This window comes from Budorcas taxicolor, chromosome 8, assembly GCF_023091745.1.
Source record: "Budorcas taxicolor isolate Tak-1 chromosome 8, Takin1.1, whole genome shotgun sequence".
Lineage (NCBI taxonomy): Eukaryota > Metazoa > Chordata > Mammalia > Artiodactyla > Bovidae > Budorcas > Budorcas taxicolor.
Window position 1 is genome coordinate 104,378,944 of NC_068917.1, and position 27,525 is coordinate 104,406,468.

The following is a 27,525-nucleotide window of genomic DNA, read 5'->3' on the forward strand; positions in this document are numbered from 1 at the left end:
AGAGCGCTATGCACACACTGGGTAAGTGCACCTCAGAGACAGAGACAGCCTTTAGGTCTGCCAGACTGAGAACAAAGCCAGTTCTCTGGGACTAGGAACAGATTTCCAGGACTACCGGAAGCGGCCGGGCTGCTGAGGCGTCCTGTTTCCCTAGCAACGGTCGTGAAGGAAGTGGTTGCGGCCGCCGCGCCCGCTGCGCCTGCGCCGAGGCGCCGCGTGCTGACGTGGAGCTGAGCCCGGGCCGCCGAGTAGGGCGCAACGCGGGGTGCCGGGGCGCGGCTGGGCTCCCGGAGCCGTGGCCCAGCCGCGATGGCGATCCCGTTCGCTCCGAGCCGGGGAGCCGGGGCTGCCAACCTACGCTGGTTAGTGCTGCTGCCGCCCCTGCTGCTCGCGCTGCTGCTCGCGCGGCCCGCGGCGGCCCTGGTGGAGGGACTTTACTGCGGCACGCGGGACTGCTACGAAGTGCTGGGCGTGAGCCGCACGGCCAGCAAGGCGGAGATCGCGCGGGCCTACCGCCAGCTGGCCCGGCGCTACCACCCCGACCGCTACCGGCCCGAGCCTGGCGAGGAGGGCCCGGGACGGACGCCGCAGAGCGCCGAGGAGGCCTTCCTGCTGGTGGCCACCGCCTACGAGACTCTCAAGGTAAGCCTGGGGGCTGCGAGGACCTGCCAGGGAAGCGCGCGGCGCGACCCCGTTGTCACCTGGCCGGTGGAGCTAGGCTCCCTGTGATTCCGGCGCCCGGCTCGACCGCCTCTACCGTCATTAGGATGCTCGGGCTTTCCCAAGTGAGGGAGCCCACATGGCCCATTGACGAAGATGGGATCCCCCTCAGTCTTGGGGAGTAGCTAGCCCCCTACTTTTTGTGGCTTTCTTCGGTATGCAAAGGCATTTTAATAAGATGCAGCTCACACTTGGAAAGCAGGGTGATTATTCTTACCGAGGTCTGTGATAGAACACTGGAAAATCTCCAATGACAGTGCGACCGCCCCAATCTGACATGACGGAAACTTGGTTTCGGGGGATGGTATTGTGACATTCAGCTTGGGCATAACGTTCTAGAAAAACACTGAGAACACCAGGTGTTTGACTTTTGCCTCTGACACCCCCATGTGACCTTGGATAGTGACTTAATATGTTAGAGTACCTGTTTCTTCATATGCAGGATTATGGCCATGAAACCTGCGCAGAAGGTTATTTTGAGGATTAAATGATCAATGGAAAACCTCCTATATAGGAGATGTAATTTGGTGCTTAATGACTTGAGTTTCAAGACTCTGAGAATTTCTAGTAGGAAATATTTTGTGAATATTTCTGTAGTTATTTAACAAAGGATTTATTGAGTCCTATGCAAATGGGGAGGGCTTCCCTCCTAGCTCAGTCAGTAAAGAATCTGCCTGCAATGCAGGAGACCCAGGTTCAATCCCTGGGTTGGGAAGATCCCCTGGAGAAGGAAATGACAACCCACTTCAGTATCCTTGCCTGGAAAATCCCATGGACAGAGGAGCCTGGTAGGCTGCAGTCCATGGGGTTGCAAAGAGTCGGGTATGACTGAGCGACTAACACACTTATGGGGTTGGGGAGATTTCGTCTGATCCTGTTTTCTACTGCAGCAAAAAGCAAACTATAAGAAATCACAAAGTACGAATCATAGTTGGTGTGTTACTGTTTCAGGGGTCTCTTCATGCTAATACAACAGCAGTTGCAGTTATACTGTATTTTTTCCTATTTTTTCTTTCTTTTTGAGGCACAGTTTTTCATGTTGTTGTATGGTCTGCTTTTAACGACTACTTTGAGTGGGGATAGTATAATTCAACTGTGAATTATCTTTCCAGATAAGATTTCTAGGGCTGAAAATTCTGAGTCAAGGAGTTTATGGCTTGCTTTCCAGAGCAGTTCAGATAATATAGAGCCATAAAATGCACCAAATTCGTACCAGCATTGGTGAGATTGCAGTTTTCACTGGCAATTACCTGAGGAGTGGGTGGAGGTTTGAGAAGGTGCTGTGGCCACAGGGAACCAAGAGGGTTTGGTTGTCTATTATTTAGGATAAAGAGTGAGTAAGGAAAGACTGCCGAAAGATGGGGAAATTTTTCATCCAAGGCAGCCCGGCACCTGAAACTCCAGTCTGTTTTCTTCAGTGAGGAAAGAGAGCGGTCCAACAAGCAGCCGGAGCGCCTGCCACTGCGCCTCCAAAGCCCTCGTAGCAGAGAAGGGAGCACTGGGCAGGTGAAGAACGTCCGGAAGAGAGGCAGCAGAAACACTGGCAACTCTCGCCTTCTGCTGGGGTTGGAGATGGGTAGATTTGGCGTGAAAAGGGTGAGCGTAATGTTAACAACTTTGAAAACAAACGCCAAGAGATAGAGACGGTACAGAAAATCTGGCCGGGGGGTGGGGGTGGGGGAGCTCGCAGGACTCTTGACTGTTCTTGCTGTTTCCTCCAAGCGACCAATGCAGAGGCTGAGCTGGTGGCTGTGTCACGGTTGCCTCTCAGTGTTTCTGCAAGTTTAGCACTGATTCGCCAGCTGATGAAGAGCTCGAGGAAATAATTTGTCCACTCAAGAACAAGGAACGTGGAGGCAGTTAAAAAGGAGTAATGTCTGGAGAAAGGCGCACTGTTCCTCTTGATTGGGACAGGCTTGTGGTAGCTGCAGATGCCTCCAAACAGGGAACTAGAATTAGAATTGTGGTGCTGGAGGGAGTGAGAGAGTGTTCTATAGTTTCCCCAACCCTACTCATTATTACTCAGGAGAACGGAAATTACTGTGAGAGAAAAGGGGTGTCTGGACTTAGTTCAGACCCTTGCTGAGCTCTGTGAAAACTTCCATGTTAATTTTATAGAGATAGATATGGATTCCACTTGCAACTGGAACACCTCCAGAAACTTTTTTTTAAAAAAAACTTCATTGCAGATGCCCTCTCCTGGAATAAGGAAGAGGACTTTGTCTTGCTGTGTGTGCAAACAGGTATTAAAGACAAATAGGGTGGTCTGATTTTATTGCTGTCATAACAGAGAATTGTGAGAAAGTTGTCAGAAGCTATAATTTCTGGAGAATGCAGTGATCTGATCAACTGGGGTCATCCCCTCTAGGCAACAGGGTGTGGTACGACATGCATGTTCAGTCGTGTCCGACTCTTTGTGACCCCATGAACTGTAGCCCACCAGGCTTCTCTATCCATGGAATTTCCCAGGAAAGAATACTGGAGTGGGTTGCCACTTCCTACTCAAGGGGATCTTCCGGACCCAGGGATTGAACCTGCTTCTCCTGCATTGGCAGGCGGATTCTTGACCACTGCGCTGCCTGGGAAGCCCGAGGCAACAGAGGTGTAACCAGTTACATCTGTTATGTCTGATATCTGTTATGTGTCAGCCACTGTTAATCTGTTATATGTTGCACCTGGATTATATTCACAGCCTGGAAGGAGGGCTAAGAGGTCCATGTGGCTTTTGCTTTGAGCAGGTCAGACAAAATAGTGGGAGAAGTTGATGAGTTCAGAGGCTCTGGAGTAAAGATAACCACAGACACCTGCCTGGAATTCCATATATCACCTCATGGGGGCAGCACTGCTTACTTGGGACCACTTTTCCTTTCTATTTGTTCTTTCTGATACACACTATATATTTCTCCATAAAGACTAGCAATAAACCCTGTGAGCGTGGAAAAGGAGGGAGGATCTTGGTAGGGCCTTGGGAAGACTGTGTTCTCCTTCACAGCCATGTTCAGTTATTGCTGGCATATAGCAGGAAGAGTTGATTCTGTATTTCCTTTGTAGAATGCTCAGGTAGATTCCATCTCTGGAATAGTATGTGACAGAAATTGTTTCTTTTGTGAAATCCAAAATAACTCAGTTGTAAATTCACTGGAGCCAGGAGCCTTTTTTTTCCTCTCCCCCATAATTTTTTGATAACCTCCCTAATTTCTTATTCTTGGTGTGTTCAAGCCTCTTAATTTTTTTTGAACATAAATAAGAAGCTATATTATATCCTCATTGTAACCTTACAGTGGTGTTCCATTAAAACTTGTAACAACCAAGCATCTCTGACTCACCAAAAGAGAATTATATTTGTGTAAGGTATAGTGGGTTTATGACTCTGAAGTTAGTTTTGGTTGAATAAACACCTCTTTGAGAGAGTTGTTTTAGATGGAGATTGTTTAAAAAAGTGATACTAATGTGATTTAAATGTAGTTGGTCAGACAAGGAGATATTATCACAATTGGTCATTGTTTTTTATAGCAACAGAGATTCTTCCTGTGAATAGACAGAATGGGAAAAAAAAAAAAACACAAAAAAGATGGTAATAATGGAGGGCAAAGGGAACTTGCCAGATGCTTTTACCAAGTCATGCTTAGTTCATGTTCTCATATAACTGAAACTTCCAGATCTCAGCAGGGCTTGAAACCATTGTGATTTCACACGCTGCTTTATATTTGTTTCATAACATGAGTTAGGATGATGAAATAACTATTTTAGTGTGTTTGACTACTGGGGATTCAGGGGACTCATGGACTTTGGAAGTTAAGTAAACAGACTCTCACTGTGTCAACATTGGATCTTTTTATGTGGATATAGCACTTATCACACTGCACTGTAAATGCTGTGTAGCCCATCTCCCCTCTCCACTAAACCTTATTTTTGCATATGTATCTGCGGCAACTAGCACAGTGTCTGGCACATAGATAATGAAAGTTTGTTGAATACATGCTCCCATCTGGAGATAGATTCAGATAGGATGACAATTGAAAGTGGACTTCTGGTGTTTTGACACGGGTATGTGAAGCCTACTTTGACATTTTACTCCAAATTAACTGTAGTTTGAAAGAGTGGTACAGATAAAATAAATTGGATAGGTATGAATGAAAAATTCCTATGTGAGAGAAAAATCACTATTCTATTTTTAAGGAGAAATTATTTTCTCAGGGTTTTAAAGTGGGAACATTAATTCTGCGTATACCTAAGAATTGGATGAGCTAGATAAAATGAGAAGGCTGGCGTAGAAGTAAACAGGTGAGGAAATAGGCGGTAAGGAAGGATGCACTTATAAAACCTGTCATTGGTAGACAGTGGTAGAGTTTGATAGCATTTTGTAAGATCACAAGAGAAGAACACAGAAAAGGCCTTGGAGGTATTGCTGGCGTGCAGGTTATCTGATACGTTGAAGGCATGTGTAGAGAGTACCTTCTGCTTCAGCCTTGTCTTGGCAGGGAAGTCGCAGGAACACTTCAGTTTCTCTTTATCGGTCTGGTTGATGTGGCAGGACTTTCGCAGTTAAGAATGATTTGGCAACAGGGGCGTTCTGAACTTCCTGCCCTGTTATGTGACTGTTTATTGTTCTGCCTTTGTGTATTCTCTTAATCAGCCCTGTCTCCTAACCGGTACTGACGTAAGTTCTGAAGGAGGAGACCATAGCAATGAGAAAGGCACAGTTCCTGCCTTTAAGCTTTCCGTATAATAAGGAGACACGTGCTTATTGTTCAGTTATTATTTATTTAAGTTATATAATTTAAGTTGTGTAGATTATATTGCAACACCGAGAGGGCACAATTATTTCTTCGTGGGGCACTGGAGAAGAATGTACTCTTTGATCTGGATCTAGAACAGTCACCACGGTTGGCTGTGAAGGGACATTTCTGGTAGAGAAAATTCTCGATCAACGAAAACATGGAGTTGTGAGTGTGCAGGGCTTGTTCCAGCAGTGAGATGTACCATCACTTTTATGCTTTTCCCAGGGACTCTGTTTTGGAGGAAGAAAATTAGCTGCACTTATTGGTATTACTATCCTATTGGTGTTATTATTTTTTCTTTTTCAGCATTGATCCACATTTTAATCAGACATTCATAATAAATGTGTATCCATAAAAATAATAGAAATGATATGAATTTGTATTACAGTTGTGATGCTGATAAACAGCCAAGTTAAGTAAGCTTGATAGCAGATAGTTTTCATTTCATACAAACTCTCATGTCACAACTCCATGTAACACTTATAAATTTGGGGGCCCTTTAACCCACTCCAGTACTCTTGCCTGGAGAATCCCATGGACGGAGGAGCCTGGTGGGCTACAGTCTACGGGGTTGCTAAAGAGTCGGACACGACTGAGCAACTTCACTTTCACTTTCTGGGTTTAGAGGGAAAGATGACGTGTTGGACAGTTCTGCCACTGGCCCAGAAGGATGTGGTACTTTTCGTGCCACATTTGCTATTTCTGCTCTAAACCCATAAGTGTTGTTTACTTTTCACTCATCCCTTAATGTCACCTACTCCGGTCAGTTCAGTCGCTCAGTCGTGTCGGACTCTTTGCGACCCCATGAATCGCAGGACGCCAGGCCTCCCTGTCCATCACCACCTCCTGGAGTTGACTCAGACTCACGTCCATCGAGTCAGTGATGCCATCCAGCCATCTCATCCTCTGTTGTCCCCTTCTCCTCCTGCCCCCAATCCCTCCCAGCTATTACTCCCTGCTTATGGCCAAGGTTGATTAAACACCAGATGTGTTTAATTCTAGTGCTGTGACTCCCTGACACATGATGTTATCAACAACCCATCAGAGCTTTTGAATAACACAAAAACTAGTTGATGTAATTCTAGGCAGAAACTAAGCACTTGACATGTTAATTTTGCTTGTGTAGGTTTATCATAGGTAAACAGAATATTTTGAGATATTCACAGCACAAAGACCCTTAGTGTACTTTTAGAGATTGTAGGGGATCTACTGTTTCTAGGTTAGAAGCCTCTCAGGTGCATGGTAGGGAGAGTGTTTCAGGAGACTGGAAGTAGTTTGGGGTGGCCCTTTTAAACTGTTCGGGTGTGTTGAACTTTATGTATTGGCAAGTTACCAGATGTTTGAAAGTGGGATAAGTAACACAAGTCTGATGTTTGTTTCAGAAAGAAAGTTCTGGGAACAAGATTGAGGATGGATTGGGGAAGGCAGGAAGCTTTTCTTGACTGAACTCATTTTACTTCCACCTTAGTCTTCTGGAATCTCACCATTCCTCTTTGATAACTTGGGAATCTTTTAACTGGTTCATCTCTCTTTCCTTGAAACTATGGCCACATTTTTCTGCTTTCTTCACCAATGGCTGTCCTTACTTGCTTATACCCCATCATTTAAACTGTCACAGACTGACGTGTGCATCAGCACACATCCTGGAACTGTTCTTCCCAAAGTGAATAGTGATGGCTAAGCCTCAGATCAGAGGGCTGCTCTCCCTTTTGGAACTATCTGTGGCATCGGATGGCCACCAAGTAGTTCTTTAAGCTGCTGTCCCTTGACTGCCTTGATGTAATTCTCTCCCTTTGCTCTGAGCTTTCTAGCCATTTCTTTCAGTCTGTATGGCCTTCTTTTTCCTCTGCCTTCACCTTAAACATTGCATTTCCTTAGAGTCTTATCCTTTGGGTACTCTTTCCTTTTTATTTTCTAAGCTCTTCCTGATGAAACTCAACAACATCCATGACAGTCCTGAAATTTGTGCATTCTCTGGGTTCACATTTTTAAATTGTCTCTCATTTGTAGCACAGGTACCCAAAATTAAACATGAAACCAATTCTGTTATCTTTGTTAAAAGCATAAATTTTGAAAGACTCTCATACAAAATGAACACGTGTCGAAGATTTTATTTAGCTCTTTAATTAATGCAGGAACCAATAAGATATTAAAGTGAAAGTCTCTCAGTCTTATGCAGCTCTTTTCGACCCCGTGGAATAGTCCATGGAATTCTCCAAGCCAGAATACCGGAGTGGGTAGCCGTTCCCTTCTCCAGGGGATCTTTCCAACCCAGGGATGGAACCCAGGTCTCCTGCATTGCAGGCGGTTTCTTTACCAGATGAGCCCCAAGAGAAGAAGTGTCACACCCTTTACAGTCAAGACAAGGAGTGCTGAAATGCCTATAATAACTGGTCAGTATGACAAGGCAGTCATTAGTTCTCTTAATTCTACTGGACACAGTTTGTGTGAATAAGAATTATTGCATTACCCCCAGTTTTCCACAAGTTAATTTTTTTCCTACAAAGTTAAAGTAGACTTTTCAAACATAAATAAAAGCATGCCCCTCCTACAGGAATAGGTAATCCCTGAAGACTCCAGGCATTGAAAAGCTGTCCAGTAATTTTTTTCCTCCCCATTTCAAAATCTTCCACAGTTTCCCGCTGCACCTTCTCCACGCTTGATGCCCTCTTCCTTTATTCTTAGAATAACATGGTTCACAGAGTGACTATAATTAGAAACATCACTGTTCTCAAGGTGATTGATTCCTGTACCCCTTTAATCACTAGAAGTCTAATTTTTCTACTTCTTAGTCTCTGAAATCTGTTTTTCCCTCATCCCATTCTTTATAATACCGTCAGAGTTATCCTCCAAAAACACACGCTTACAGTGCTGTTAGTCTCGTACTTGAAAGCCATTTTATGTTCGAATAGTGCAGGCCGTTCACACTCTAACACGTGAGCCTGGCGTGTACGAGCCCCTGCAGTTCTTGTTGAACCTGTCTTCCTGGCCGCATCTGCTCCTCCTTTCTTCCCTAAACTTCCCGAGTGCCTAAGCTCCACCAAATCTATTCTGTCCACTCTGCTTCTGTACCTTAACACTTGCTGCTCCCTTTGCCTGGAACAGATTTTGCTGCATCTTACTTGCTTTTCAAGATTGAGCACCCATTTCATGCCTTCTGTGAACCCTATTACCAGTGGTCTCAGGCAGAGAAGTCAGTGCTTAGTCCACGGCTTTTCTTGCTTGCTAGATTCTTCCTGTACATGCGGGAGCCCTTGAGGCCAGGACTTTTGTTTGTCTTTTTATCCCCCTTTGTGTTCAGCAGATGGCTTAAATGCCTTGCATAACTATTTGCTGAGCTGAAAATAACTAAGGTTTTTTTAAGCTCAGGTAACGAAATAGTTCATTAACAAACTGAAACACAGGAACAGATCTGGATTGTGACTATGCTTAACTTGAGATATTTATGTTACATTTAGGAAATGTTCAGGAGATATCTCAAAATAAGAGGAGCAGGAAAAACAGATCTGAGTGTCACTCTGACGTGGTATAGAGTGATACTGCAAATGGTGAAAGTTGCTGTGAGCGCATGCAGACTGAGGAAAGAGGATGTTTAAGAGGATAGTTGCCTGAGTGGGTGCTGGACAGGGACCAGGAAGAGAAATGGAAACTCGGAACAGTTAACTTTCTTCCTCTTTAGTAGGATGTAATAGTCTGGAAGAAAAATCAGGTGTTTTTTTTTAAAGGATCATTTGTGTGTAAATTTCTTTCAAAAATAGGATGAATATATATATTTTTAAGAACAAACTATTACTGTATTTTCATATATTATTGATTCTTGGCCTTTACCATCCTAAATGGTTTCTATTATTTGTGTAATCGAAAATTTTTAATATGAAACTGGTTGCAATATCAAATTATTGCAGTTTACATCTGTTGAGATCAAACAATTGATTATTTCTTTCAAGGACAAGAACATAATATATTTTTGCCTCTGGGGAGGGGGGAGTGATCATTTTCACAAGAGAAGGAAGGATTCAGTACTTTCTTTGCTTGTGGGTTTCCTCTTATTCACTTTTGATCTAGATATTGGTGGTTATGTTCCAGTCCTCCTGCATATGCCCAAGAGGATTGGGAGTGGAGTGAACATCAGCAGAAGCGCCATTTTTTCCTGTAGAGATTAGAGACAAGGAGCTTATTGCCCTGCTTGTCAAGGCTCAGGACAGAGAGGAGGAAGAAACGAGTATAAAGGTTTTGGCTTTGGAAAGAAGCTGGAATCTCCTGACCCTGGGACTTTAAGATCCACAAAATTGCTGAAAGAAAAAGTACTACCTTATTGAAAGGTAAGATATTACACTATTTTAAGGTTTAAGCTCTTACAGCCACATTAGCATATCTTCATAAGCTATAAAATCAAGCGGTCATTTCTGCCAAGCCCAGGTTTTTGTGATAACCCACCCTACCTTCATGGTGAGGTGGAGACCTGGGTGGCTGGGGAGATGTCTGCAGTGAGGGAGAGCCTTTACAAAATTTCATTCAGTTTTGAAATGATATTTATTGAATGCCAGGCACTGTGCTAGGCCTTGGATATTCAGAGATTAATGGATCACCCTACCTGCCTTCTAAAAGTTTTCATTCAAGGCAAAGAAAAAAACCCTGATGATTACAATGTGATAAGTGCTATAATAAATAGGTAATAAGTGTAGTAAGAGTGGTCTGAATCTGTCTAGTATTGTTTACGTCCTAAGGGTTAATGGAAGCTCATGAGGTTGGATAAAAGGAAAGCGCATTTGAGTTAAAGTGAATCATCTGTTCAGACATAGATATAAAAGAGCATGTTATACTTAAGAAGAACACACCAAATTCCAGAAGTTGCTATTTAATGTTTGCTGTAGGCCAAAGAAGAGAGAGTGATGAGATGTTGCTAAGGAGGTAAATTTAGGACAGGCCTTGTTGCATGCCAAGGAAAACTGAACTTACCTTACTAGCCACTGGGAGGCACTGGAGATAACAAACGAACAAACAGTGAGTCTACTTAGGTCCCAAGACGGGTAGGAGAAAAAATAGATACATGATATTAAAATACGAAAGGACATGAAACTCTTTAATTGGGTCCCAGTCTGTCTCTTCTTTTTTCCTAATATTCCTGGTGTCCTGTGTTCTTATTAGGTTGATTCTAAACTTAGTAGGTTACTGAAGAGTAGGACTTTGACTTAGATTGTTGAGACTCCCTAACTCTTCAATTTGTGCCAACCTTGAAACAGCCTTGTAAAGTGTATTAGGCATGGCTCAGCTTAAAATCCATTTTCTTCATTCTGGAGAGAAAGCTATAAACCCAGTAAAGAAAGAAGATTGTGGCTGAATAAATGCTATAACAAGAGGAACGCAGGCCTTCTTGTCTCTAATCATGACCAAAACAGGGTCATGAAGTTATGGGCCCCAAGGAAAAGAAAACCATTCTAAGAGAAGTCAGGCTTGACCCTGAAACCATTTACAGGGATGAGGTAGTTTGAGGACTCATTATAGAGGGACCTCAATAGACCCCACAGGCTCTGGTGACAGTAGAGAGGCCAGACATAAGGTATAAATTTTGAAGTTGCTGGGGCTGGAGCATTAGATGACCATCCTGTTAATGAAGCTCTGGGCTTGATGAAGTCACAGATCTAGGGACCAGTGAGAAGATAGTGACTCAGGGGTAAGACACGGGTGAAATGCTTAAAGAAGGATATCTGCATTCCATGGATTATGACCTTTACTAAGATAAGAGAACAAAGAAAAGAGCATAGCCACCAGACGCAAGGTGTCCACAGAGCGCATTTCAGTGGCACTCAGATCTCGCTGGATGCTGCAGCCAGGGGGAGTGCAGACAGTCAGACCCGGCTGAGGGCTCTGCCGAGATAAGGATGCTGGAGGACTGTAGGAGCCTCACCTCGGGGGCAGTTAGTTTCAGAACTTTTCACCTAGTTGGAGCAAGGAGAAGAATCATGTTTGAACAAATACATTTCAAAAAGCATCTGCCAAGGCTGGGAGGCTGAGTTTAAAAGGCAATAATTTCAGGCCAGAAACAGCATACCTATAAAATTAGTCCAAAAAGCAAAAAAACAGGAGGGAGGATGGAAAAATTCTCAAAAGGTGTCCTGAAGTACTCAAAATGAGGTACATCAGATAGGCTTTGGTCTTCAGAGCTATCTGTATGACCTGTAACGTTTTACCCTCTTTGGATTAGAAGCTCTAGAATATGGTGATGGCTTACAGAGGAATAATGGACTGACAGTTGAGGCGTGTGGTGTGCGGCTCGCAGGGTCTCAGTTCCCTGACAAGGGATTGAACCTGGGCGGTCGCAGTGAAAGCCTGGCATAGATAGGATCACTAGGCCACCAGGGAACCTCTGAGAAAATCTTTTCTGATGAAAGAGAATGTTCAAGAAGTGAATTTGAAAATTCACTGAGCTCAGCTTTCCTTATATAACAGATGATTCTCATATCGGCTCTCCATATAGTGCCATGGAATAGACTTTAAATATATTTACATCTAATTATACTAGATACTAGTTCATCTAGCTTCAAATTCTAGTCAGAGATAAAAAATATTTTGAATGTAATGAATGTAAGAACTGTTACCGAGAGTGTGCTCATTCAAATTCAGAATTCTTTTCTTTTTTTTCCAGATTCAGAATTCTTCATAGGAAATATATAATGATTTTAATGGGTACAGGAAAGATTTTGTCATTAGCAAACTTTTTATTTTAAATCTAAGAAACTGCATATTGGAGGACTCAGGAGGAGGCCTTGAACAGATCCAAGCGCCTCTGTGGTTACAAAGAACTAAACGTAGATTTTGAAATGGTTTTGCTAATAATCTGCAGCTTTATGAATGTTGAATAATTATCATAGAAAGAAATCCTCTAGGTTTAAAAAAGATTTTTGTTTTCATAATGGTTTCTGTTGTACTCACTTACAGATAAAAGAATTTGCTGTGGCTTTAGTGTTTAACATTTTTTCTGGAAACAAGACAAGCTGAAAAACAGGTTTTTGTGGGATTAAAAAAAGCAAATCATAATTTAATAGCTTTTTAACCTATGTAACTCAGTAAAAGATTGGCATTTGTACCCGTTACAAACTGATTAAAATTACAGAAGGTTTTAAAAAATGTTCATTTGTAAACATTTGAGCAGCATTTCAGAAGGCTATAATTTTTTCAGCATGTTTACACAATTAAGAAAGAGCTATATATTACTTTATTTATGAACTGGGCTGTGAAAACGTGTTATGATAGTAAAGGAGTACATATTTTTAACATGTTTTTGTATGATATATGTCATTTGATATCCAAAACAGCCCTGTAAAATTAGTAGGGGAGCTATTAATATCTCTGTTTTACAAGTGGAGAAGAGTGAGGCTCAGAGAGGCTAAAATTTTTGCCTAAAATCACAGAGGTAGATTTTGACCATTCTACTCCATCAATGTTTCAGTGTTTCCTTGAGATGAACGTAATTCAGTTTTGAGGGCATAGACTGGTTTTGTCTATTTTTTTGTTATCTTAATCTTTCAGAAGAAAACCTCCTATACAAGGCTGGGAAATGATTGTGAATATATACAACAGAAATAAACATTCTGTTTTCTATCAACAGTGACTGAGAGTAGGTGTCAGCATGCTCTTAAAGTATAAGAACAAATCTATATCCTTATTAGCACCACAGCACTGGCTATAATAAGCATAGTTCATTGCTATTGAAGTGTTTTTATTTTTTCCAGGAGGCCTAATCGTACTCAAGAATTTGAGGAAAAATCTAAATTTTGCTTTATACCTAATATTAAAGTTCTGGAAACAAATTTGTGTGTGCCTTTGAGGAATTATGGAAAAATTTTTGGACAATTTGTCCTTTTACTCAGATTGACTATATAATTATAAAATTCTAGGTTTGACTTCAACAGATTATTAACTAAGGCCACTTAATGAGCTGTCATATGAGACTGGGTGTCTTGTTATTTTTACTTTATAGGATGAAGAAACTCGAAAAGATTATGATTACATGCTGGATCACCCAGAGGAGTACTACAGGCACTACTACCACTACTACAGCAGGCGCTTAGCCCCCAAAGTGGACGTGAGAGTTGTGGTTTTGGTCAGCGTGTGCGCCATTTCAGTATTTCAGGTGTGTATTGATGGATGTATGTATCCATGGGCGTGTGAAGGAGTGCACATTGCCTAGTGCTGGTCATTAAAACTGAACTAGAAGTATGCTTTTGTGCAGTTTCACTTCCATTTCAGATTAATTTTTTACGTTAGAAAAATATTTAATCAGTTGATAGTATTGGAATCTTTGATGGCAGGAAATCTAAGAAATTGTGCATGTCATTATATAACTACTAAAACTAATTACCAAACAAAAAACCCAGATCTCTTCCTCATTCAGTTCAGTTCAGTTCAGTCGCTCAGTTGTGTCGGACTCTTTGCGACCCCATGAACTGCAGCACGCCAGGCCTCCCTGTCCATCACCAACTCCCGGAATTCACTCAGACTCACGTCCATCGAGTCCGTGATGCCATCCAGCCATCTCATCCTGGGTCATCCCCTTCTCCTGCCCCCAATCCCTCCCAGCATCAGAGTCTTTTCCAATGAGTCAACTCTTCGCATGAGGTGGCCAAAGTACTGGAGTTTCAGCTTTAGCATCATTCCTTCCGAAGAAATCCCAGGGCTGATCTCCTTCAGAATGGACTGGTTGGATCTCCTTGCATTGCCCGCTCTATATTTTCCATATAACAGCCAGAGTGAATGTCAACTAGATCCATATGATTTACTGGTGACCCTTGAACAGCGTGGGTTTGAATTATACTGGGTCCACTTATACTTGGATTCTTTTCACTAGTTGTGGTCCTGCATTACAGTACCACACAGTTCAGGTTGGTTAAATTGGAGGATAGGGAGGCACCGTGTCTGTGTACAGTTGGCACCTATGGAGGGCCAACTATGAGTTACATGCAGATTTTGCAGAGGATGGGCCCCCCTCGTGTTGGTTCAAGGATCAAACTGTACTTTCATAGGACTTTTCAATGATTTCCCATTAAACTTGGGGAAAAATCCACATTCCTTAATATGGCCTAATAAGTCCTGGCATCTCCCTACCAAATGCCAGGGGTGTAGTGCTTGCCACCATTGTAACAAAGAAAAATGTCACACATTGCCACATGACAGCTAAGGGCAGTACTGCTCCAGTTTAAAAACCCCTGAAATAGAGTAAAAGTGCTACAGTAATTTTATGTTGTTTTAATATATCACAGAAATACAAGTTCAGCCTGAAATGAGTTTTCCCTACTATAATTCCTAAACTAACTATACCTATCATATCCTCCTCTAGAGGGGGAAAAAAAAAGTGACTGGAATGAAGCAATTTGCTAGTTTCAAAATTACTTCTCCATAATTCCCAGAAATGAAATTCAATTTCTATGACAAAAGAATTCCTACTGAAACCAAGATTGTATATTTTAAATGTTTCAGCTTTTGTAGTATTGCCTTTTCAACAGGGAGAGGAAGGGCAATTTTACTATTCTGTTTTAGATAACATTATACTCTAGTCACTTTTTTTTTTGCTATTAATAGATTGCTTCTATAATATTTTAGGATACTGGTATAATTGCTGTATTTATTCAGTAAAATAGCTGAAATGTGTGGAGGTACTATATGAGGAGTAGGCTTTTTCTGATAATAAAATCCTTTGTGGTTGAATATATTTAAGAAATAATTTAATGTTTTCCTGCCCAAATAAGTAAAGATTCAAACATACTTGAATCTTTCAGTTCATAATATGATGAACATTACTGTGGTATGTACAGATGGTTTAGGAAATAGATAAATATCATTGCCTGAGTCTATACCCTGTGATTGTTTGAAAGAAACTCCTTACCACCTCGTTTTGCCTTTTGACTCCTCCAGTAAGTAGATTACAACTTTAAAGAAAGAAGAGAGATTTCTTAACTGCGATCTAAGGAGGAGTTGGATGGTAAAGATGTGGGATCAACAGGTACAGTGTGATTCCCCTAAGCCATCCTCTGATCTTGGGTGTCTCCTGTGGAGAATCAGTGGCTTTTTGGCTCAGCTGATGACTTATCTGACTTGTCAGTCCTGAAGATTCCCATGTCCACACAGCTATTATTCAACTGTATCTTTAACTTACAGAGTAAGATCTTTGACGTTCCTGTTTTTAATCAAAATGGGTTTTTTGCGGGCAGGATTGTGTTCACCAAGATGAATTTTGGTAATAAAAGTGACCCGTTTTTCTTTGTTAAATATTCTAGTTTTTCAGCTGGTGGAATAGCTATGACAAGACGATCAGCTACCTGGCCACGGTGCCCAAGTACCGTATCCAAGCCATGGAGATTGCCAAGCAGCAGGGGTTACTGAGAAAAGCCAAAGAGAAGGGTAGAAACAAAAAGTCCAAAGAGGAAGTCCGTGACGAGGAGGAGAGCATCATAAAGAACATTATAAAAAGTAAAATAGATATAAAGGGAGGCTATCAGAAGCCCCAGATACGTGACCTTCTCCTGTTTCAGATTCTCTTAGCTCCTTTTCACCTGTGCTCGTATATAGTGTGGTATTGCCGATGGATCTATAATTTTAACATCAAAGGCAAAGAATATGGGGAAGAAGAAAGACTATATATCATACGTAAATCTATGAAGATGTCAAAGTCTCAGTTTGATAGTCTAGAAGATCATCAGAAAGAAACTTTTCTTAAACGGGAGCTTTGGATAAAGGAAAATTATGAGGTGAGTAATGACTCTTCTGTGATTTTTACTGTTATCTTCCTTACCAACTTAAAACTAAAGGATCACAGAAGTGTGCTCTAATTTCTGAAATTGAAGAGTTCAATATGGATAAAGATCTTTTGTTGACAATATAACCAGTAGTTATAACAATATAACTAGACAGTAAAACTAGTGAGTTTTTAACCTGTAAATTTGTCCTTTTAAAAGATGAACTTCAAATACTTTAATTTACTAATGCTAAACATTTAAAGAATGGTCTAATTTGTTATGTTAAATAGCACTGGGATAGAATGTATGTTTGCAAGGATGTCACCATTTTCTGTTAATTGCACTAACTAAACTTTGATTGTAACATCGTATGGAAAACCTGAACTAATTTTATGGCTGACCCAATCAATATATGAAACGTTTTCACTTTTAAGTAGTGTAAGCAGCCCGCTATACAATAAACTGTCATGGAGTGCTATCCTGGGCTGAATTATGGTATTATGTGAAATTATCTTAGGCATTACTTCCTGAAATTTGGAAGTAATGTCATATCTTTCTAAAATTTGATATGGCTGTGAAATTGGTTATGAAAACTTGTCCATTTAACTTTAATTGACATCCATTGAAGATTATAGAAATGAAAGATATTCTTTGTTTTTAACCTCTGTGGTTTATTTAACCTTCTTTGGGAACTTTAAAAATATTTTGAAAAACCAATAATTATCTTTGAAGATAAAAGAAGTTGTAAGTTCAGTTTGGAGACAGAAGTATTTTAAGGTCACTTTGTTCCTTGGTTAGGATCAACATATACTTAAAGTTATCTGTTAAATTTACTGAGTACCATGTTAAGAAAATTTGTGTTGATTCTTTAATATTGGATGTTAGTTGTAGAGAAGAAATGTTTAAACCCTTTAAACTCACCTTACGTATAATTTCAAGGAAGAAAAGAATACATTTCCAGGTTATAGAAATCAGTAGAAAAAAACACTAGTTCTTACATGAGTTGTTCTTTTTTTATTTTTTAATTTAATACTGAATGTTAAAGTGCTTAATTGCTTAGTATTTTTTGGTGCATGGTCTTCAGAAGACAAACCAATACATTCATTGGAAACTTTTACCTAAAATTATATTTGAAACATATAAACATGCTGTCCTTGTTCAGTTGTTGTGTCCAACTCTTTGCACCCCATGGACTGCAATACACCAGGCCTCCCTGTCCTTCACCATCTCGCGGAGTTTGCCCAAGTTCATGTCCATTGAGTCAGTGATGCTATCCAGCCTTCTCATCCCCTGCCGCCCTCTTCTCCTTTTGCCCTCAACCGTTCCCAGCATCAGGGAAACCTGCCATAAAGCTAATGAAAACATTTCTCTTTGGATTGTCAAGTCAGTTCATGTTATTTATACTTATAGGTCTACAAACAAGAGCAAGAAGAGGAACTAAAGAAAAGACTGGCAAATGACCCTAGATGGAAAAGATACAGGAGATGGATGAAGAATGAAGGGCCTGGACGGCTGACATTTGTGGATGACTGAAGACTGCTGGGATGCTGCTATGCCAAACCTTAACTGTGATACCATTTTCATAACTGAATTATTTTAGGAATGTATCGACTGCACCTCAGCAGCAACTAAAATTCCTCAAGAATTAAACAGAATAATGTAGACATTTAAATTTTCCCTTCAAACTTTATACATAAGACATTTATGATTGTTCAGTTTTTATAATCGATTTGTGGATTTTGTCAAAAGACTTGACATGAAGATTTATTAGTTGCCATTTAAAAGTTTTATATCTTTAGTTAAAAATTTGACATGAAAATTTATTAGATACCATTTAAAAATACTACGTGTTAAGTGTTTATTCTTCAAAAGTGTTTCCTTATTCTTTGTTACAGTGATACATTTTTCTGCTTTTGTGACCTCTGATAGTTTCACAGAACGTAATTATAACAGCATTTAATAACATTATTGAGCGTGTCTTTTTAGACACAAACTTCTTCAGCAAAACGAATTCAATTATCATGTCATCTTCATGACAGTCATTATAGGATTGAAATAAGTTCAAAATATCTCTCTGGGAGAGTCTTCTGCTGGGCTGTCTTTATACTATCTCCCCCCAGTCATAATATTGTTAATAAGATCAGAAACTCTCCAGGAGAGTGAATGTACCTTCCTGTCCTTGTGGGATGGTCTTGATTACAGTCATTATAAGACTATAACTGTGTTCGCAAACGTTTCTCCAGAAGAGGACCTTGTAAGAAGGTCTTTTTGTACCACAGCATTGCTTTCTTAATCCCCCCTTCAATTAAAAGAAAGAAAACAGACAGAGCGGAAGTAGTGTAATGAAAAGTTCATATATTATGAAGTCCTTGATTAGTGAAAAATCCATTTTATGTGAGCATCTTTACATGAATTTAAACCAGAAAGAAGAGGTGCATGGGTGTGTGCTGTTCTATCAGACAGTGATATGTAAACGTTTTATACGTGTGGAGGTGACAGTAATTCACACGTGATTTGACTGAATTGAGTATGATACAGGAGCAGAGTATGGAAATACATTCATGGCAGTCGGTCAGTACTCCTGTTAAAAGATATACCCCAGCCCATCATATTAATAAAATGGTTGCAATATATCCCAGGTTTGTTGATATGCCATTTTAAGTCAAAGATTAACATACTGCTTTTGTATTATTTTGAAAGATGTAGGATAAAAGTATAGCATAGTAGATAGGCAGAATCAGTTTCTCCTCAAAGGAAACTAATCCTTTCAAGAGCTCAGACCAAATATCTGACACATACAAAGACGCAGGAGGGGAAAGTTCACCGCACTTGTTAACATAGCAAAAGACCTGAGGTGGATTATTTATTTCTGTGAGTGAGGGCCTCAATTACCTCATTAGAAAATTAGGGGAGCAGTCTGGCTAGATTATCACTAAGGTCCTTTTGCAGCTCTAAAATTATATTTATATTTTTGTAGACTTCAGACGAAAGTGTTTTATGCATCCATCTTTTTTGGGAGGGTGGAGAAGTCACAGCCCTAAATTATAGGAAGCTGTGTTTCAAACCCCAAATGCCCAACTCTTAACCATAGATAAATGCCTTTTAAAGGTGCTGCAGTTGGTCTATAGAGTCAGTAATCCCTGTTTCAGTGAACGTGTTATCATACATTTGACACACAACAGTATTATCTAAGAATGAAAGTGTGTACCATATGTTACGAAGACCAGAAAGAAATCTAGGTACTTGCCCTTCTGTTAAAACTTCAAATAAGTTAATGATTAACTGTATTTTTTTTAAACCTAGTGATAAGGAAAAATGAAAGGACTGAATGTGTTAGCATTCATAAAGGTTGACTGATGAAAACAGTGTATCTTTGGATATTATTTTGCATATATATGCTAGATTGCTGTATTTTTTTTTGGTCTTTATATAGGAATCTCATTTCTGGAATTGTTCCTGGCAACCTGCTTACTTGGTAAAAGTTTGGTCTGTCTTTTGGAATCATGGCCATTGCATGGGTAAGAGGAAGGGACTCTCCTTCACAGGACTGTGATTCTTCTCTCCCCTTTCCTCAGCAAAATGGCTTTATGCTGCAAAACCCTGGAGGAAAGGAAGGGCAATTAGTTGTATCCCAAGTGTCATTCAAGTATCCTGGGTATCTTTACTGTCTTCTTACACTGCCCATCCCCACCAAAAACCCAACAGCTTCTCCATTTTAGAAATATCTGGAGAAGAATCTTGAGTAGGGGATCCCAGAATCCCACTATAGTTAGAAAATCTTTCTTGAGCTTCATTTTAGAGCTATCACCATTTCCTTTTTACTTGGAATTCAGGAGTTAACAGAGCATAGTTGCTTATTGGTTTCTGTTTATTATCACTTAATGTAATTGAGGTCTGTGCTAAAACTACCCTTAGAGTAACATTCACATCAAATATCCTCATAGCAGATTCCAAAACTGATCCTTCCTTCATTGGTCTAATTTCTTTATGAATTCCCCAAGTTCTACAAATTGTAGGTTGCAGTTTCATAACACATCTATCAAGTAGGGACCATGCCTAGAATTTTAAACACTACAAGTGGTATATAGAAATTTAAAATATTACATGAAAAAATAGTTCAGTTTACAGAATTGACAACTATTTTAGTACTATTGAATGTATGTTTAGAAAATTGTAGTTTATTTCCTTTGAGATTATTTTTTGGACTGAAAGGGCAGTAAACTTTTTACACCCATGCCTTGGAAATATTTTCCTTGAGTGGAAGCCAACTGCTAAGCTTACGTTCTGCTAATGTTCTAAACCAGTGAATTAGCCCCAAACAGAAAGTTCTGTGGAAATTAAAGAGAAATGGCTTTTATTAGACATTAGTATGAATAGGTCTAGCTACTTAAAAGACTTTGTATTGGACATGGTCTCTGGAGTTATAATTGTGCCCTTGAGGCAGGTAAATGTTGATACCTATATAAAATAGTTGTGTATGGATGAATTATAATTTTATTTACAAAATGTGATACTCTTCACATTTAAATATGTACTAAGGCCAAATCTGAACCTTAATAACTAAATAAAATTTGCTAAAGAAATTAACTTTTCTGGTTTCCTCATCTGTGAAATGAGGGGATCTTTTTAGGGAATTAGGACTTACTCTATAAGCCTTACAATTACATAGGTTTAGGGTCTTAAGTAGATTAGATGGCTTGCAATTGAGAAATGTTACACATTATTTAAGTAAAAAGCCTACATAATTTGTCATAAACTTAATCAGCTTCTTAAAGGATCAGAGTATCCTTGACAGTTGTGTATATAATGAATGGGTCACATGACTTTAGGTCAGAGACATATGGGATTTCTTACAGACTCCACTCCAACTTTATTAGGGGATGAAGAAACTTCCTCCCATTTCACTGTGTCTTTTTTTGTGACCTCAAGACGAGTGAGCAGAATGCAGTCACATGGTTCAGGCTTTGCAGCCAGATTAAAGTTTTGCTTCTTGGCCTTTTGGCTAAGATCAAGTTTAGGATGGGGACTTCCTAGGTGGCACAGTGGTGAAGAGTCCACCTGCCAATGGAGGGGACGCAAGAAATGCAGGTTCGATCCCTGGGTCAGGAAGATGCCTGGAGTAGGAAGCGGCAGCCTGCTCCTGTATTCTTGCCTGGAAAATTCCATGGATGGAGGATCCTGGTGGGCTACAGTCCATGGAGTTGCAAAGAGTCAGAAGCGACCGAGCACAGACCAAAGTTTAGTTCCTGGCCCTACAAATGATTAACAGCTTGACTTCGGACAGGTTAACCTCTGAACCCCATTTTTTTCATCTCTGATAGTGATACTAACTTCATAGGATGATTATGAGAATTAAATAAGATGGGGTAAAATGCCTGGCTTATATTAAAGTTCAATAAGTGAGTTCCTCTGCCTTTCAGAGAGAACAAGACAGTCTTTTTTGTTAAAAATCCATGGTAATACTGTTAAGTGATTACAAACCTGTTGTTTCTTTACTATTTTAATAGGCATTTGAATTCCTTACTTTGTGCAGAGTACTGTGCTAGAGTGAAAAAGTGACACTCCTTAGGGTTGGGATTTGTGTGTCTTACAATCAGGTGCCTGCCCCTTGTTGCCCCTGAGGTACAAGGTGAAACAGCTGAGATTACAGCTCAGAAGAGAATGAACTTTCAGAGCAAATAATCTGCTCACTAGTTCAAGGCCTACATTTATGGAAGGGATACTTCCAGCAAAATACAGAGGCATGCCTGGAATGGTTGCTCAAAATGACATCAAGTAGCCCTAAGTTACACTGCCTCCCAAAGTCTTAAGCAGCCTGTAAAAATCTCTGCAGAGAAGCTGAATCTATAAACCTGTTGGTGAATCGTTCACTCCTGATTCATTTTTCTAAGTTCTAAAAATAATGCAGTGGGTATAAGGAAGTGACATGGATTTTTATGGTACATTATATTGTGTCACATTAAATACAGTTGTTAATGTTTTCCTGTTTCTTTTTAGAAAACTGAAGGTAGCAGAAAGAAAACACCTCATTTTATCATTTAGCCTCTTTTCTGGAAGAAATAACCCACTGTTAAAAGGTGACAAAATACATATTAGGAGTGAGGAATTATAGATCCTAACAGGGAAACAAATGAAATATTTGTCTTTAGAAGGACACTGACATTTCTAAAAGTACCGAGGTTCTTAGAAACAGTGGAAATTTTTATCTTAACCAAGGGGAAAAAAATGTGTAACAGTCTCTAACATTCTGGTGACCTTTTAGTCTTCATCCCAGATTAAGATTCCTAAAGTATCTTACCCTGTGGCTACCCCACTGCCACAGACTTCTGTTTCTTTTGAGGCCTCCTGTGACTTGTGGTCTTAACAGCTTTGTATCCTCTATTACTCACTAGAGCCTTCTTCATTCGTTAACTGATTCATTCTGTGGCCCCCTGTTCTCCATATTGGAATGCTTTCCCCCTTTTGCTTTCCATCTGTCACACACACATATCCAAAGTCTGGTCTCACCATCTAAGATGAGCTTTTCCTAGTCCTTCCAGTCTGTATCTTTGAATTCTTTGCCACATCTTTTTTAAACACAACTTTTCTGTCAACAATTTAGTCCTGTTTCCAACATGTACTTTCATTTTTTTTTTTTTAAACCTATTTTTTGACTAGACCTTGTGGTGTGAGAACTTGCCACTAGAGGGCTTTAAAATTTGTCAGGAGACAAGAGAAATTCTTTTTAACACCCCAAAGACTGAACACATAGCTCACAAGATGAATAGAAAAAAATGTTCAGCCTCAACGGTTAAGACATCTGAAAGACTTAAGGCACCATTTTCCATCTATTAGGTCAGTAGAAATAAAGAACCACAATATAGATTTGTGGGTACAAAGAAATAGCCTTCTGGTGGGAATAACTATTGCTATCACCTTTTGGAGGATAAAGTGGAGAAAACTTTTAAAAACTATCTTTGATCCACTAATTCCACTTTTAGGAATGCATCCTGAGGAAATAAAAGACATGCACAAAGCTGTTTGTTTAACGCGTCCACCACAGTGTTAAAGAACAGGGCAATGGCTGAATAAATTCTGATCCATTCTGATTCCATTAAAAAAATAAATGAAGAGCATATCTTTTTTTGACTGCCCCTGGATCGTTTCTAGTATCAGCATTCTGGTTTTCCTTTGGGAAACTGATCTTCCCCTCTCAGTCTATATAGTTTGAGTGGACTGAGAAACCATCAGTTTGGGTTCCCCAGAGAAACAGACTCAGATGCAGATTTTCATGCAGAAAGTTTGTTGTTTAGTCGCTAAGTCGTGTCTGACTCTTGGGACCACATAGACTGTAGCCCGCCAGGCTCCTCTGTCCATGGGATTTTCCCCCACAAGAATACAGGAGTGCATTGCCATTTCCTTCTCCAGGGGATCTTCCCCACCCAGGGATCAAACCTGCATCTCCTGCATTGACAGACAGATTCTTTACCACTGAGCCACCTGGGAAACTTTGTTGGGGAGTGTCAAAATCAATAGCTGCAGGGGTGCGGTCCAGGGACTGGAAATTAAGCAAGAGAGAAGAGCTGAACTGTGAAGCAGCTGTCATTAAGGCCTCAGATGACCCCAACCAAGAGCCTGGACTCATCCTTCAAGTGAAAGAAAGTGAAAGTGTCAGTTGCTCAGTCGTGTCCAATTCTGTGATCCCATGGACTGTAGCCTGCCAGGATCTTCTGTTCATGGAATTCCCCATGCAAGAATACTGGAGTGGGTTGCCATTTCCTTTTCCAGGGGATCTTCCCGACCCAGGGATAGAACCTGGGTCTCCCATATGGCAGGCAGACTCTTTGCCATCTGAGCCACCAGGGAAGCTGCAGCCTTGACTGCTAACTCCAGCTGTGGGGGCTGGAGTTCAGATCTTTTACATCCCACATCAGTCATTGGATGAGAGCTGACAAGGGGAGCGGTGGCTCTGGTTAAGGGCAGTTTCCAGAGTGACTCAGCTGAGAGGCATCAGCTGCTACTGCTCCCAGCAGATGGGGGAACCAGTGCCTTAGTCCTAAATGCGAAGTTGGGTGGTACCCCACAGCACCCACTAGAGGTGGGGCTGACCCCACCCCACATCCTGCTCCTGGCCAGGTGCAGCTAATCTGAGCATTCCAATACCACACAACCCTTGCCTTCAAATAGTGACTGGTTCAGGGGTGGACCCATGACTCAATAAGGTCAGTGAGATCCATTATGGAGATTTTTGCTGGAGCAATTAGAAAAGATGCTTTATTGCCCTGGGGTTTCCTAGGCTGGGACAATGAAAGCATGGAACTTTCTTCACAGCACTACAGGGAGTCTATTTACCATTGAAGAAAACAAGGCCAACACTCAGAAAAAGCAAAATGAAGAGATGGGAGAATGAGAGCCTTACAGCTATTATTTGGGCAATTCAACCCATGAAAGTCCCTGAGCTTTTCAGTTACTCAAACTAGCATACTACCTTTTTGGATTACTCAGTTTAAGGGGGTTCTGACAAATACAATGGCACACAAGAATAATAAGGAAATATTCATAATACATTAAGTGAAAAAAAAACATTTTACATATAAGTAATGATGCTGGTTTTGTAAAACTAATTTAAAAAAAGAAAATGCAGCACAACAGAAACAATGGTTACAGTTAAACGACGAGATGGGAATGAGACCAGCTGAACTGTGTGTTTGGCAAAGAAGTTAGGGTCTTGGATTTTATACTACTTAGGCTACTGACCCCACCAAGTCAACTGGTTGGATTCCCGTCAAAAACAGCTAAAGGGTATTGTAGAAACCTGTTTCTGAAACATGTTTTGAGGACTTCCCTGGGGATCCAGTGATTAAGACTCCGCGCTTCCAATGCAGGGGGTGCAGGTTCAATTCCTGGTGGGGAGACTAGGATCCCACATATGAAGTGGCCTGGCCAAAAAATAAAAATCGAATCTTGTTTCCGTTCCATCGAACCCCACCCACCGACCCTCGTCTCCCGAGGATGACAGCTTCCGAGGCTTAGAAGCCTTCACACCGGGCCCCTTGTTTCTCCCATTCACTGCACACCTCGCTCCAGCCACACAGTCCCGGTTCCGATTCTCCAGGAACGCGTCCTCGCCTTCTTCATCCCGCACGCCCCACGCCCACTCCTGCTCCTCCTAGAAGGAAACCCTAGGCATCGACGTGGAAGTGGGCGCCCCTGCGTGGGCCGCGCTGCGCGGCTCTGGGGGACAGGTGGGGACGCAGGTTCCCTCTCGGCTTAGAAGGAGAGTTAGGTGTCAGTCAACTCGGGACCCCGAGGTGTCGCGTACCCGGGTTCTGTCATGTCGGAGAGCGGCCGCGTGGCGAGGCCGGGCGCGGGGGGCGGGCGGCGGGGCGGGCACAGCGGCTTCCCCGCCCCGGGGCGGTGCCGCGCCTCCCGGCCTCGCGTGTCCCCGCCGGCCGCCCGCCCGCGCTCTCGGAGCCTAGGACGCCGCCATGTCTTCCGGGGCCAGCGTGAGCGCCTTGCAGCGCCTGGTGGAGCAGCTCAAGCTGGAGGCCGGCGTGGAGAGGATCAAGGTGAGGCCGGCGCCTGGCCTCGGGCGCGGAGACCGCCCGCTCCAGCCCCGTTCCGCCCCGTCCCGCCGAACGCGGGCCTGAGAGGAGCAGGCCGCGCCCGGGCGGAGGGCAGCGGAGCCGACCCCGGCGCTAGCCGGGGAGCCTGACGCGGTGGGCGGCCCTCAGGACGGCGCCCGGCCTGGCTCGCGCGGCCCGGCCTCTGTGGCTGGGGGTCCGCGCAGGGCCGGGGCCGCACCCCAGCGCCCGGGAGAGGCGGCGGCGCGGGGACCCGAGAGGGAGGCCGGGTCTGGGGGCGCCGGGGAGAAGCTCCTGTCTCCGCGAGCGCTGTCCGGGACCGAGCGCCCCGGGGCGGTCAAGTTTCAGTGATGCGGGCAATGACTCGGGGTGCGGGGCAGACGCGAGGACCCCAGGAATGGGGGCGACTCGCTGGTGGCCTCCCCTCCCCGAGCTCGGCGGGTGCGGGAGGATGGGGTCTAGGGCTGCGGAGGCGACTGAATGGACGGGCCTCGGTGATGGGTTGATAGGATGCGAGGGGAGGAGGGCGCTGCTCGGCTTTCTGGCCTGGTAACGGGGTGGATGGCGTGGCCATTCGCCACGGTAGGGGCGAGAGGTGGTGCGTTCAGTTTCGGATACGTGGACTTGGAAGGGATGCCCGGGAGGTGTTTGACTGCTTTGGCCGAAGCTCAGGGAACAAAGCTGAAAGACCGCAGGGGAGTGAAAACTGAGTTCCCGGAGCGTCGAACCCAGGGACCCGCTGAAAGAGACGGCTGTGAGAAGAGAAGCCAGATAAGGCTGGGGTACTGGAGCGCGGAAGGAGAGGTTATCAAAAACTGGGGCCTTAGACAACGTGTCCAGTGTTTAGTCACTTGATAAAAAGCCTCTGGTGTGTGATTGTGTTTACCAACTAGCATATAGCATTATTGGTAGAATGTGTGTGTGAATGAATGAACACTACTGTGATAACTTGGTGACTGATAGTGCCTCCACTCTGCACCACGCCCTGTTCTATGCACTGAGAATATGGTGATTCCTAGGGGGAAGGGAAATAATAAACATATTAACTAATGAATAAAATAATTTCAGAAAGTGATGTGAAGATTATATATAAGGTAAAGAGAGTTGTGGAATACAAAGGAGGCTTCAGTGACATATAGTTGTAGAAGCCAAATCTAAATTATAATAGGATAGGTAGACACTTTTTGGAAAAAAAAAAAAAAATCTGGTGTTAAAGAAGAAACTTTTTAAAATTTAGGAAATGAAAAGCTGCATTTTGAGGTTGAGAGGAAGGAACACACTGTATTTTTAGGTCAAGGGGGAGAAACAAAGGGAGGAGAACTGGAGGTAGAGACAGGGAGTCTAACGGTGCCTGGGATCGGAGGGGCTCCTTCTGAGATAAGAAAGGAGGAAGGGTATGTGTAAACATACATATTTCCAGATAGAGGCCTAAGAACTTGTATGATGACAAATGTCTTTGTGGAATAGGAGGCCGAGTTTTCTTTTAGGGCAGAAAAAAGGGGAACTAATAGTGTCACAAGAGCTGAGGATGCGGGAGACTGCGCTGTGGGGATGCCAGAGGACCCCCAGCAGACACAGTCGGAGACACTTTGCGATTCGGAAGACCTAGCCGCTGTGAGATTGATTGTCTTATTTTCCTTCTTCTTTTTCTTCTTTTGTCTCCAGCAGCGTTTTGGCCACCCAGGCATCTGTGGTGAATGGTAGCTGATCCAAGTAGTAAGTTAGCAG

The 27,525-nt window shown here is 42.2% G+C and overlaps 1 protein-coding gene across 1 annotated transcript; it reads left to right on the top strand.

Moving 5' to 3' along the window:
• Window positions 1-309: 309 nt before the first annotated feature.
• On the top strand, window positions 310-17,975 carry DNAJC25 (DnaJ heat shock protein family (Hsp40) member C25). Its single transcript, XM_052644719.1, has 4 exons — window positions 310-642; window positions 13,483-13,635; window positions 15,776-16,246; window positions 17,645-17,975. Exons 1-4 carry the CDS (start codon window positions 310-312, stop codon window positions 17,765-17,767), a joined length of 1,080 nt encoding a protein of 359 aa, XP_052500679.1. The 3' UTR covers window positions 17,768-17,975.
• The last annotated feature ends 9,550 nt before the right edge of the window (window positions 17,976-27,525 follow it).

What these genes read in the sequence shown, in the direction of transcription:
- DNAJC25 (XM_052644719.1), top strand. Translation starts at nt 310, where the DNA reads ATGGCGATCCCGTTCGCTCCGAGCCGGGGAGCCGGGGCTGCCAACCTA. An exon ending in CCGCCTACGAGACTCTCAAG is followed by an intron (nt 643 to 13,482) that starts GTAAGCCTGGGG and finishes TTTACTTTATAG; the next exon opens with GATGAAGAAACTCGAAAAGA. An exon ending in GCGCCATTTCAGTATTTCAG is followed by an intron (nt 13,636 to 15,775) that starts GTGTGTATTGAT and finishes TAAATATTCTAG; the next exon opens with TTTTTCAGCTGGTGGAATAG.